Source organism: Kwoniella dendrophila, chromosome 7 (assembly GCF_036810415.1).
Source record: "Kwoniella dendrophila CBS 6074 chromosome 7, complete sequence".
Lineage (NCBI taxonomy): Eukaryota > Fungi > Basidiomycota > Tremellomycetes > Tremellales > Cryptococcaceae > Kwoniella > Kwoniella dendrophila.
This window is the reverse complement of record NC_089482.1, coordinates 191,767-205,016: the sequence shown is the minus strand read 5'-3', so window position 1 is coordinate 205,016 and position 13,250 is coordinate 191,767. Positions and strand designations below refer to the sequence as shown.

The 13,250-nt window shown below is 38.6% G+C and overlaps 5 protein-coding genes across 5 annotated transcripts; 2 read left to right on the top strand and 3 right to left on the bottom strand.

Moving 5' to 3' along the window:
- Nucleotides 1–78: 78 nt before the first annotated feature.
- Nucleotides 79–940, bottom strand: L201_005314 (uncharacterized protein; the record flags this gene model as incomplete). Its single annotated transcript, XM_066221047.1, has 3 exons — nucleotides 79–111; nucleotides 206–367; nucleotides 464–940. The coding sequence occupies 3 exons, from the start codon at nucleotides 938–940 to the stop codon at nucleotides 79–81; spliced, it is 672 nt and encodes a 223-aa protein (XP_066077144.1).
- A 78-nt stretch (nucleotides 941–1,018) lies between these two features.
- L201_005313 (uncharacterized protein) lies at nucleotides 1,019–2,297 on the bottom strand (the record flags this gene model as incomplete). Its single annotated transcript, XM_066221046.1, has 3 exons — nucleotides 1,019–1,229; nucleotides 1,322–1,443; nucleotides 1,530–2,297. 3 exons carry the CDS (start codon nucleotides 2,295–2,297, stop codon nucleotides 1,019–1,021), a joined length of 1,101 nt encoding a protein of 366 aa, XP_066077143.1.
- A 326-nt stretch (nucleotides 2,298–2,623) lies between these two features.
- Nucleotides 2,624–7,141, top strand: L201_005312 (uncharacterized protein; the record flags this gene model as incomplete). The annotated part of the gene is made up of 15 exons (XM_066221045.1): nucleotides 2,624–2,767; nucleotides 2,830–2,937; nucleotides 3,002–3,753; nucleotides 3,821–3,909; nucleotides 3,987–4,159; nucleotides 4,216–4,329; nucleotides 4,384–4,500; nucleotides 4,563–4,796; nucleotides 4,884–5,142; nucleotides 5,216–5,301; nucleotides 5,370–5,607; nucleotides 5,733–6,388; nucleotides 6,516–6,563; nucleotides 6,624–7,059; nucleotides 7,128–7,141. 15 exons carry the CDS (start codon nucleotides 2,624–2,626, stop codon nucleotides 7,139–7,141), a joined length of 3,468 nt encoding a protein of 1,155 aa, XP_066077142.1.
- A 299-nt stretch (nucleotides 7,142–7,440) lies between these two features.
- Nucleotides 7,441–9,280, bottom strand: L201_005311 (uncharacterized protein; the record flags this gene model as incomplete). Its single annotated transcript, XM_066221044.1, has 7 exons — nucleotides 7,441–7,457; nucleotides 7,552–7,790; nucleotides 7,892–8,023; nucleotides 8,084–8,262; nucleotides 8,326–8,421; nucleotides 8,485–8,758; nucleotides 8,838–9,280. The coding sequence occupies 7 exons, from the start codon at nucleotides 9,278–9,280 to the stop codon at nucleotides 7,441–7,443; spliced, it is 1,380 nt and encodes a 459-aa protein (XP_066077141.1).
- Nucleotides 9,281–9,800: 520 nt separating this feature from the next.
- On the top strand, nucleotides 9,801–13,171 carry L201_005310 (pH-response regulator protein palA/RIM20; the record flags this gene model as incomplete). Its single annotated transcript, XM_066221043.1, has 13 exons — nucleotides 9,801–9,803; nucleotides 9,868–10,070; nucleotides 10,134–10,377; nucleotides 10,431–10,602; nucleotides 10,667–10,785; nucleotides 10,850–11,044; nucleotides 11,104–11,338; nucleotides 11,392–11,470; nucleotides 11,523–11,703; nucleotides 11,761–11,985; nucleotides 12,038–12,379; nucleotides 12,437–12,654; nucleotides 12,727–13,171. 13 exons carry the CDS (start codon nucleotides 9,801–9,803, stop codon nucleotides 13,169–13,171), a joined length of 2,661 nt encoding a protein of 886 aa, XP_066077140.1.
- Nucleotides 13,172–13,250: the final 79 nt, after the last annotated feature.

Sequence of the window (13,250 nt, the reverse complement as noted above, 5' to 3'; positions counted from 1 at the left end):
AAACAGAGTGCATAAGAAAGCAACGGTATAGGAATAGAAGCTCTATTCGCCTCCAGCTTCGCCTTTTGATTGTCGTGATCAGGTAAAATCAAGCATCGATACCTGTCCATCCTATTTTATAAAACAATTGCAACATCAGATAAAGTTCGGAAGGGCAACAACGAGTCTGTCGAGTTTTATCTTGGGATCGGTACAGAAAACTCACTGCATGGTGAAAAACCAGTTTCTCGCCGTTGAAAATCACATTCTTCAGTCCACATCCCGAAGGTATCTTGCGAGAAGTTTTAGTGTAATACGATATATAGTTTGTAAATTCCTCCCTTCCCATAACATTCATCTTGGTAAGATCATCGAATTCTACCCTTTCCTATGGGAAGATATATATAAGCGCCAATACGTAATCACGGGAGCTGATAAGAATCTAAAAGTAGCATGCATGGCGGAAATAAACTAAAAAACTTACATTTTCCTTACTGTTTTGGTTATTTGGTAAGTTCAACGGTTTACCTAGCCCGCCCAAAGTTTTATCAAATTGCGATGTAGATTTGTGATGCCCACCATAATCTCTGGCACCGAGATCAGAAAAGTGAAATCGTCCTCGACCACCACATCTGTTGACTTCGAAAACTCTACCACCGAAAAGTTTCGGATGTCGTCCTGTATTACTTGGACCTTCTGCGAGAGAATAAAGAGATTTGCTTTGCCATTCCTTCGGTGTTAAAACATTAACACCTCCGAGTATTTCCGGTAAAGTCTGATTTGGGTTAGAGACTTTGTTTTGGTCGTTCTGACTGAATCCAGATGTCTTGCAGGTATACGATCCTGTCGAGCCCATTCGTAAGGGGCTATCTGTCTGCACAGTACTGCTAGTTGAATGTAGAGTAGATTGGTCTTTCTGCTTGAGGAGTTTGCGTATATGTCGAAGTGGAATATCAATCATGATGAAAAAGGCGTATTGTTCTGGTTCGGCTGTAGTAAAATCATCGATCACCTCGTATGGAACTTGAATGATATCACTTCAACCATTGTTTGAATCAGTCAAACTGGTTGGCCAAACCGCTTCTCCTGGTTCTTTCTGATTAATATAGCTTCTAACTTTTCCTGGCCATTCGTCTATACTGTACGGCATTCGCAAAATGACCCTGGGTTTTGAAGGGATATGGCGAGTTTGATCATCAAGGTGGTAGATCAGAAGATAATCTCTTTTGATGGGACCAGTCATTCCGTCGCTAAAAATGAAAACAAAATATAATGAATCAGCACTTTTCAGGAATGGATGAAGCGCCGTGAACGTGTACAAAACAGAAAAAGGATAAATCACCTAAATTTTTCGTTCTGCATAATGTCGATTTGACATTCGCCTACAGCAGCTAGAATATCGGATCCATATAATCTCGAACGATTTCCCACTGGACAATAAGCTAGTTTTTCTATAGTTCCCCACTAATAATACAGATTTACCATTATGATAGGATCAGCATTGAGTTTACTATAGGATGATTCGATCAGAATTGTTTAGTTATGCTTACTTTCAGATCTTTGCCTTCTGTCCATCTGGTCCATTTCTTTGAAAAATGAGTATCTATAACCAATAAACCATTTGTACCTAATTCGATATGAGGTACTCCAGCCCATGCAGGATAACTGACTTTGCGTAACATTTCATCTGATTCATGAGGTTCAGCAAAATCCTTTCCATTATCACCGAATATCTTCATTGATCTAACTACATATCTAGCTCCTTTTGGACCATTTTCACTTTCTAAGCAAATGATAATGTTATTTTCAATATCTACAGCTGCGTATTCATGAATTGAATGAGGTTGAAAATCCACTTTCAATGGTTTAAATTTCAGATCTTTCCCCCCCTCAATCTTCCAAACAGTTATCAATGTACAATCTGGCTGATCCTCGGTCGGAACGTTACCCATCCTTTCATCTGAAGTGATAATACATTCTTCACCTATAGCACATATCGCTTCATATTCTGGCAATTTGAACTCGTTTAGACATGCATGAAAGTTTGATAAATGGTGTTCTGTTTGTAAAAGTCTAGAAAGCTGTTCTTTATATGATCGCTTCTTCTGCCCAGATCCTGGTAGTTGATTATTCTTGACCTGACTAGGAGTTGATACGAAGGTATGTCCTACAAGTTGTTTATAAAGGAATAGCTGTATTTGAGCAGAAGAAGTTATTATCGTATTAAAACGTTTACAAGTACCGGAACAAGCGAGTAGCTCTGGTAGCCCAAGATTGCAGAATACCAGTTCCAGTATATGGTCATGAACTTCAATCATTGCTATCGTTGTTTTATATAAGTCAACCTCATTGATATGTTCATTCGCGAAAGGTTAAAACCCTCTTCATCATGTAGTATCTGCATTGACGCTAGACCGAAGCTTAAGCTATCTATATATATATATCTACCGGGTTACGGCCATGGCGGCACTCACCGCCTGTAGTTTGCTCGGTTCACGTTAAGCCGAGACGTAGAGACGTTTCGGGTTCACGTCAAGGTGTCTGCTCATCATCAACAACAATGTCTTATGAGTTAGATACTTGATAAAATCAGTGCACATATTGTAATCATCAATTTTGGAATCTCGGCACTGGAACCGACAATATGTACTGGCCAACAGCTACTACTCGACTGGTGAATACCCCTTCACCATTAGACGATAAACCTATCTTACGGGTAAAATCAAGTAGAAAAGGTAACTTCTTCGTCAGTCTCACTGAGAATGGTCTAGGTGTATGGGATGTTAGGGTGAGTATCGATTTATTTTCTAGGCGACATCTATCAACCAGCTAATCTGACTGTTGGAATAGCCTACCGTTCTACAAGCTGTGGTAATCAGAACTCAAGGTAGTATAGATAGATTTGGGATTAACGTTGATGTCTTTTGGGCACATGACGGACGGGGTCTGATCATTCTGGTAAGCTGATGAGGCTTCAAGGTATTTATCTATCTCAGCTGACTGACTTGATGATATATTGCAGACTAGTACATCACATCTACTATTCTATCAACTTGTGTCTACATCTAGACCATCATATGATTCACCTGGACCATCAAATCCAGGACCAGGTGAAGGTGATGTTGTGATGGGCTGGGAATTAAAATCGTTGGGTACAGCATTTATAATGGGACAATGTGAATCTTTAATTACACAACAACACAACCTTTTACTATTACTGAAACATCCACCATCAATCTTAAGTGTTCCATATCCAATACCAAGTCAATTACTATCACCTGTTGGATCACATTTTCCACCACCACCTTTGGACGGCGTCGATTCCAATTCACAAGGTCAGAGTCAAACAGAATGCTCAATATGGGATTTGCAAAATGCAAAAGAATGGCTATCACCATATTATGCTGATATACCTATATCAAAAGAATTATGTGTATTTAGAATACCAGGTTTACCAGTCATGTATACATTATTGAATAGGGATGGCAGATTATACATAATGTATCAGTCTAAACAATTGATATCATATTTGCAAAATCCATCAGATTCACAGAGACTACAATTAGTGAATAGTCCGAAATATTTAGGTATAAGAATACATCCTCCACCTAAACAACAACAATCAAATGCTGGTACCAAAAAGAAAGATGTGGATGCTTTAGGTCTAATGGAAGATCTAAACATTAACGACGATGAAGAAAAGGAAATAGAAGATCACGCACAACAAGTTTCTGTCAATCCTAGATTCGGCTTGATAGCTGTTGGTTTGTCAAGGTCAGTTATTATACTTCATACTACGGTTTGAAACCAAGCTGAACTTCACGGGTACTCGTGCAACTAGCGGAAAAGTCAATATAATATCTTTACCACCTTATCCTGGTCAACCGAAACTGTCACATACCCTGGATTTGAGGATGTCAGCGAATCTGAGTAAGTACTGGAGAAACCTCTTGCCTCATTAGTTTGATGTAATTCTGAATGATTAATTTTATGGTTTGATGGTGCAGACTCTTCCCCAGGACTTGTGACAAGCCTCGCCTGGACAGGAGACGGATATTGCTTAGCTGTAGGATATGAACGGGGCTGGGCGGCATGGAGTATGGGTGGTAGATTAGGTGGATGGGGGATCAAGGATGAGGATGAGGAACAGAATGAAAAACCGGCAGGGGTTCTTGATCTAGTAAGTAAAATACCTGCTAGTATTGTAATCATGATTATCATGTTGACATACGATAGTTCTGGGTACCTGGCAATTTGGAATTATTTCTCTTACGCCCCGGACTTGATCATGGTCCTCAGATAGAAGTTGTGTCTTTCGTAAAAAGCGCTACGACCAGTCAGCAGTCACCCGTAAGCATTGTAGTCATTTCATCAAAATAGGATTGTAGCTGATTATTTCGGTAGGATAACACTAGATATGCTTTCTTACAGATGGATGATCGTGTATTGGTCTACAGAGGCGCTGATCAACCTGATATGAGTGTCATTAATCCTGAATCAGATGTGTGGCAGAGTATCAAGGTAAGTTCGTATAGGGATGAATTTAAAGCATTTTGGAGACCTGATTTTACCCTTATATTTAGATACCCTCTGCATACATAGCGACAAATTGGCCTTTGCGTTATGCATCCATATCATCTGATGGCAAACTAATAGCTGTAGCTGGCAGGAAAGGTTTGACACACTACTCTGCTTCTTCCGGAAGGTGGAAATTGTTTCCTGATGAAAGACAAGAAAGGGAATTTACTGTTAGAGGTGGTTTATTGTGGTTTCATCATGTTTTGATTGCTGCCATTGATATAGAGAAAACTCATCAAGTGAGCTGGAGTGTGCCATATTCCTGTTTCTACCATATACACTCTCATCAAAATTTCTGACTGACAAGGATGTTGTTGTCTGGTCAGATTCGACTATATTCACGGGATTCAGATTTAACAGAAGTATTACATACTCAAACTTTACCTTCACCTGTTCTAGTAATGACTTTATTAGATAATTCTCTGCTGGTTTATACAGCGGATAATAACCTATATCACTTTTTGATCTTACCTACCCAAACTTCAATCAAATTACATTTATGTGGAAGCATTAGTTTTAGAGGTATAGTACAGGTACCAAATAGAGTAAGAGGTATGAGTTGGATGATACCTTTAGCACAGAAAAGTAAGTCATACTGTTTAATTTCTTAACGTCATAAGAGATTGATTGATTGACATGTTTATGCATCATTGTTTAGATCTAGGTGATCCAGCAGATGATTTGATAGTTGCTACAATTATTTTCCTGGTTGATGGTAAACTTGTCTTGCTTCGGCCGAGAAGAGTAAGCTATACCATTATCGTTGAGGTCGACTAGTGGGATTTAGCTGATATATCGTATTGTGTCTGTAGGCCAAAACGGATGAAGTACGATACGATATGCAAATTCTTGCAGATAGGATCGAATTATATTGGACACATTTACACGGTGTAGCTACTCTAGAAAATTCGCTCTGGGGATATGACGGTCAAAATATGAGAGTATGGTTAGATGCCTTAACTATTGAAGCCACTAGAGTTGATAGTACTAGTGATAGTTATGAAGAAGTTGAAGAGAGTGTTAAGTTGAGATTAGATTTTTATCCTTTGTGTGAGTTTACCCTGTTTCTTTGTACGATCAGGATCATGTACCTCAGCCGCAATTATCGTCCTGTCAAAAGAATCAGGATGAATGATTGCTAACATGACTATAATACGATTCTCAATTCTTGGTAGCGATTCTAATGGACAAAGCAATAATAATTGGTGTTGATCCAGATTTGTCAATCAAATTATCATGGACAATATATAAGATATCAACGTCAACGCATTTGTTCTTACCGCAATTTTTGAAATATCATCTATCTTTTTCACCGTCAAGTTTGATGAATGCTCTGGTTTTATCAAAACATTACGAAAATTTAGTTTATTTTTCACATTCTTTGGAAATTTTACTACATTCTGTTTTAGAAGATGAAATATCTAAATTAGCGTCATCCACGTCCACTTCTTCACTCACAAGTATCAAGAATAAGGAGATAAATGCAGATAAAGATGAAGAAGATGATCATCGAATCATCTCATCGGTTTCAGATACTGATGAAATGATCGATGATAGATATGGTATTTTATCATCAGTCATTCAATTTTTAGACCATTTTAACTCATCTTTAGATATAGTAGTCAGTTGTGCAAGGAAAATTGAATTTGATAGATGGAATTTATTATTTAATTTAGTCGGTTCACCAAGATATTTATTCGAATTATGTCTAGATCAAAAAAAATTAAAAACTGCTGCCAGTTATTTATTGGTTTTACATTCTTTATCTGATCAAGAAGAGTCAGCAGAAAATGGTCCTGAACCTGTAAGAGAAGAAAAATTCGATATTGATGTGAGTAAATCTCCCATCCAATTCTGCTTTCATTTAATGTATATAATGTACAACTTGACAGACTAGTTAGGGTCATGTTCATCGAATTCCCTATCATTGATCATTAACATTTGATGCGTTTCCTCAGGACACGATACGATTATTGAGATTAGCTATTAAAGCCAAAGAGTTTCATGTAAGTCAATCTCACTCCTGTATTAATCCATGGACTGACATGTTTATATCATACGTGTAGCTATGTAAAGAACTTCTTAGATTCTTACATTCAATAGACGAATCAGGTCAATCACTCATATCAGCAATCAATGAAGTAGGAATATTGATACTATCTTCCACTTCAACTTCTATCGATAACTCACCTCGAATCAATGACACCAATAACGAAATTAATGGTAATGGTGACGCACAAAGTAATACAGGCACATCTCAGTCCCAAACACCAAAAATCAGTAACGATCAATTTATCCCCCAAAATCAGAATTTGAACGATGATCAGGATCAAAATACACCAATCATGAATTCATCAAATATCATACCTAACAATCCATTAGTCCCCAATTCAATATCTGATTTAACTCCACTAGATAGATTATCACCTTCTCCTTCGAATATCCAATCAAGATCATCTCCAACAATAACAAGCGAAGTACAAAGGGTAAATCACCTTTTCAGTTAAATCAAGAAAGAATGTATAAAACTCCACCTTCACCTCGAACGTTGGAAAAATTTGAAAATATAGAACATCAGATCTGAGTCAAAAGAAAAAACCATCCTGAAAAACACATATCATCCAAGTTATAGAATATTATTATACCTCATGAAGAAGAAGGAATACATGAAATGCTATGAAATAACGACACGATGATACATACTGAAAAAATGCATGATAGTGATAAATTAATCTTCATATAGGAAGAATGATAAAGTATTACTTGTGACACGTTTGAATTAATGCTCTAGTTATTGGAACCATGAACTAGATATGTTATTCTGACCATGTTTTCGCAAAGAGCCCCATTTGACTCGACCATGATTTCAATGGTATTTTTGGTTTACCAAATAGTTTCAGCTAGATTCAATACCCATCGTCAGCTTCTATCAAGTAAATAACTTGAGAACGGCTTTCAACAAAGAAACAGTTGAAACCATAGAAGTAAACTTACATTCATTTGTTCCAACTCCTCTATCAACCCTATTTGCAAAAACTCTTTTATACACAAATCTTTGATCATATTCTCTCATAACTTCCGCACTTAACAACATACGATCTTTGATTAATTGTTTAAAGAAAATTGATAATTGTGATAATAAGAATGTTGTTGATAAATGTAATAATGGTGTATAAATTGGATGTAATGGGACTAATAAATGTGTTAAGATTGGTGAGATTGGTGGGAATGCACTGATTTAAGGAGGTTAGAAAAACCAAAACTCAGTCATTTGCTCTGGTCTGGTTCATTCAATACGTAATAGATCCATTTCTTTTCACGACTCAGGACTCACCAAAAGAATGATAAGCAAAATTCAGGTGGATCCCATACTCTCAAACATTGAATTTTATCATTAGCAGACCCTAAAGAGTTCAATTTTGGCGCATTCGCTTGAGGTTTACCAAATGCTGGTAGAATTGAATAGCTGTTCTGAAATATTAGCTACATCATATATCGTAGATATTTGACTAGAGGTAGAACATACAACGAGAACTTAACAATAAACCATAAAGCTTTACCTATCATCTTAGCATATTTTGGCAGACCAGCTTCCCCTTTAGACGCTTGTGCATCAGCATTTGCGAATACATCATCTTCCCGTTCGGGTTTTACTTTAGGTGCAGGTACTGGCGATGCATGTGGAGAATGAATAGGTTCTGCACCCTGTTGAAAATGATATATAAGCTTGTCGTTCTCAGCCTGAAAGACGGGGTATTCCTAGCTTACTGATCGAAGTTGCATATCATATGTTCTAAATCTTGAGAATAGGTATGCAGCATTACCAACTGATAGGAGTAAAAGTAAAACGAGGATAATATATCTCTGATATAAATTATAAGGTGAGTTGATTGTTATACTTTGGTGGACAATCATGTATCAACTTACTGACCAACCACTGATCAACCCAACACCTTTCGGTTTGCCTTCATTTTCCCATCTATCCCATCTTCCCGTAACTCCACTAGGCTCTCTATTACTTCTTAACACGCTTTGATATTCATCCTTATGCGCAAAAAGAGGATAAACCAATAAATAATGTATAGTATGTATACCTAAAGATATCGGATTCGCTAAATGTTCATCAGGTAATATATCATATATTGAATTAGGCGAAGCATAAGCGAGTTTATCGTATATCGTTGAGGGAATTGAAGTTATTCTGACAATAACGATAAAATTAGTCTAATCAGCTTGATTATTTGTGGTCTATGAAAACGGACACGTAAACTAAAGCTAACCTTTGCCAAATAGGTTTCTTCCTTATATATCTTTTCTTCTGTATTATGCTAGATGATGGTATAGGTGTACTTGATCTTCTATCTTCTTCAGCTCTTTTCGCAGCTTTTGCTGAAGCGACCATGTCAAAAGGTATACTTGAACTTTTACTTATACCTTGTGGTGGTGTTGATAATGCATAAGGTGAATAATGTAATTTTGGTGTGATTGGAGTTCCATGATTTGGTGTTGATGTAATAGCGACATTTCTGTATTTGACTGGTGTCTCTTGTAAAGGAGTTGATAAAAGTGGTTTGGAATTTGTGGAGGAAGAAGAGGGAGTTGATATAGGTGAATCAATTTCAGCTAATTCTCTTGATGAATGAGATTTAGATAATTTTGATGGTGCATGTGAAAATGCAGGTAAAGATTTTCTCGTTGTACGAGCTAAAGGGGATTGAGACATCTTCCTGAACTTCCCAGACTACGTTTTCTGCTACAAGAGCTGAAGGCAAAGAAGTCAAAGTGTGGAAAGAAGAAAAGCAAAATCAAAAGTCAAAAGAAAGTTGACGCGTAACACTAATTGATAAGGAGAGGTAAAGTGGAGGATGTTGATGGTATCGTGTATGTGGGGGTAGTAAATACTGCCTGATCGTATGTCAATCATCTTGCTGTAAACTGTGTCTATGCATAGAAGTGACAAAAACACGATGAAGAGACAGACGATTCCATGCCTGATGACTTTCAAAGCAGCAACAGCTAATAAGTGTCAGATAGGCGTAAAGAAGCCTCTTTGAAACACCTTCAACGACTAAAGTTCGCCGCCACTCTGTTGTCTAAAGATACCTCCACTCCTGGAATGCAACGGACGGTAACTTAATGACGAAAACAAACCTGCTACATTTTGATCATTGCTTTCTTTTCCTTTCATCAACTTGCTTTTCTTGCGCATAGTGTAGTGCGGACTGTAGCACGTAGCATTCAATATGGTGAGCTGAAACTTGCCTTTCATCGATTAGCGAAAGACTTGCAGCTGACCATATGATCAAATAGTCAAACTTCCTTGCTGTACCGACTAAAAGAGCATTACCTCTTCCCTCTTTCTCTCAACATTTGTTAAATTATATCTCGACTCACTTTCGAGATGCACATCCTGAAGCATTTAAGAAAGATGTAGAAGCTTTAGTATCAATGAGGAAAGAATGGGTAGAAGCTAAAGCTGAGGGTCATCCTGAGATAGTCAGAGGTTTAATGAGGTATCTCATCTATCCCGACAAACTTCAAACATGACCTCAAAGCTGATTAATACGTCTCCATAGATATCATGCTCAACTTTCTTTCTTATCGACTAAATTCCCTTCAGATATATCACTACAATTCACATATCATCTTCCATTCCCACCTACATATTCTTTAACTCCTGATGCACCTATATCTTTAGCTTCCGTAACGTTTGAAAGAGCAAGTGTACTTTTCAATATTGCTGGATTATACGCTTCTATGGCTGCTGCTGAGAGAAGAGCCGAAGCAGAAGGTATCAAAAGGGCTTTAGGATATCTTACTGTGAGCTTTCTCCTTCGCAATGGTTGACAAAAGCTCACATGGTTTCTATTCAGTCTGCAGCGGGTGTACTTGAATACCTAATCAAGAATATATTGCCAACTCTTCAAACTGAACTCTCATCTCCACATGCAGCAGGATACGATATGTCCGAATCATTCTTAGGTACAATCAAGGAATTCGTTTTAGCTGAAGCTCAAGAATGTTATTGGCAACAAGCTGTACTTCGTGAGCTAGCTAACTTCTGCAGCAATTCGCCTGGTCTAGCTGATACATTACATTGCCATGATAGAGGGGACCTATAAGAACGGTTTGATCGGTAAATTATCGATGAAAGTCTCGGAATACTACAAAGCTGCTTTGACATCAATGAATGGAACAGATTATCCATCTTCATCCTTCTTTCCTATGGTCAGTACCCATCTTGTGCCTCAGATAAGCAGGCTCATTATCAGTAACTGATTCTTCTGCGCAGAACTGGATCTCTCATATAACGGTGAAGCAATCTCATTTTGAAGCTGCAGCACAATACAGGCTTAGTCAAGAAGATCTAGAGAAGAGCAGATACGGAGAAGAAATAGCGAGACTAAGGGTTGCAGAAGGTTTAACGAAGAAAGGTTTAGATGCTGGCAAGAAGGGTGTAGCGGATTCTGTCATTTCGGACTTGAAAGTGGGTAACGTGTTTTCTTCTCCATTATCATGACAGAACTGACATCATCAATCCGACAGAACCTGCAATCAGCTATCAAGTCTTCTCTTGAAAGAGCTGTAAGAGATAATGATCTTGTATATGTTTCACCTATTCCTCCGGCAAATCAGCTTGCCCCTATAAACGGAGTCGGAATGGTCAAAGTTGCTATCCCAAGTGAGATTTCTGATCCAATTGCTTGGTTAATGAGTGGTGGAGCTGGTATGCCGGCGTTGTTCAGTGCTCTTGTACCATATGGTGTACATCTTGCTCTCAGTAAGTTACTGCAGCTGTTCATTGATATGGAATTCACGACTGACAATGAATAGGTATATACGACGACAGGAAAGATACACTGGTCAGGGAGTTGGATGGCAAAAGGGAGGAGTTGGATGGCGTGGCTGCTAGGTAAGCTGTCGAAACTGAGGTACTTAATTCATAAGCTGACTTTAAGCTTTAGCACTCTTCAATCGTTGAATCTTCCCGGATCGATACAAGCTCTTGAAAAACCTGTTGGTCTGCCACCGTCTCTACTCAAGAAGGCTGAAGAGGTCGATGCAGCAGGTGGTGTAGATAGAATAAAGCATCTCTTGAGTGAAGTCACAAGGTTGTCGCAGGCCAATGCGCAATCATTGAATGAGGTATGTCACCGTTGGAGGCACGATTAACCGTAAGACTCAAGCTAATACACGGACCAGGCTATGGATATTCTAGATCAAGAAGCTACAGAAAACGAAACCCTCCTTACTAGACAACCTGAACTGCAAAGTAGTCGTCCGCCATCACACATCGCAAATCAACCACTCATTGCAACAGCTCAACAGTACGACAATACCATAAGGCAGGCTTCCGCTAGTGACGGTACAGTCAGGCAGAAATGGGAGGAGTGGGGTCAACTCATCGAAACCCTCTCGGGCGGAGAGGTGAGTTATGTTGAACTGGTAAGGATAATCGAAGGCTAACTCCCGCGATTAGGACTACATTAACGACTATGTACCTTCGACTTCATCTTCGAGTAACGGATACTCATCCTTACCACCTTCCGTGAGACCTATCAGAGCTTCACTTGAAGAGCTTGACGACAATATTTCTCATCGAGCAAGATTAGTTAATGAAGCCAAGAATATTGCTGCTGCAGATGATATCCGACCTGCTGTTTTGACTGAAGCCACCAGACTAGCACATGGCGGTACAGGAGATGTGAAGACAGAATGGTTCGAAGATCTTTTCGGTCGAAGCTTAGAGAAATATGATCGTATCAGAGAAGAGATGAATGCTGAGGGTGGTAAACAAGATGCATTGCTTGAACACATCAGAGTAAGCTCAAAAAAATTTCTTTGTATACATTACGCGAAGCTGATATCGTCTGAATAGGGTCAAAACGAGGCATTCTTATCTGAGCGTAAAGATGATCCAGTTGTCAAAGAACGTGAGAGGAAATTGCAAGATATGGATTTAGCATATTGGAAATGGAGAGAAATAGTTGATAATGCTGAAGAAGGCATAAAATTCTATAATTCTTTCGCGGATATGTTGAATCAATTCAAAGGCACTTGTACTCAATTCCTTAATTCTAGAAGAGCAGATATTGGGTAAGCTTTCTTATCGCTAGGTCTCCATCAGATCTAGTAAGTTAAAGCTGACTATTCTTTTTACAAATGTAGGCAAATAACCAAACAATTCCAAAATGTATCATTCTCCGAATCTACCCTTTCACATTCTCATTCACCTTCACCTGCTCCTTCTCAAACTCAGCAATACCACCAACCACCACAACAACAGCAATCCCGACCGTATTCTTCTCCTATTGCTCAACAACCTTCACTTCCTAGACAATCAACACCACCTAAAACATTCTCCTTATCACACCCTTCATCAGGTCAATGGCAATCATCTTCAGATTTCTTACCGCCTCCACCACCTCCACCTATCTTACGTTCAGGTGGTATTCAAACTCAACCTCGTTTAGCACCTCCTCCACCAGCTGATTCCACACCAAGAAGAGTCACCAGAGCTTCCGCTGCTGCTGCTTCTAGAGGTCCTATAGGTGATGCAGAGAAAAATCCTTATAGTAAAGGTACTAGAAGAGGTGGTGGCGGTGTAGTATAATATACTGTTAGTGATGGAATGCAACAAATATAATGGTATTTTTGTACCGATAAACGCGCTTCATCATCAAAGGTGCTTT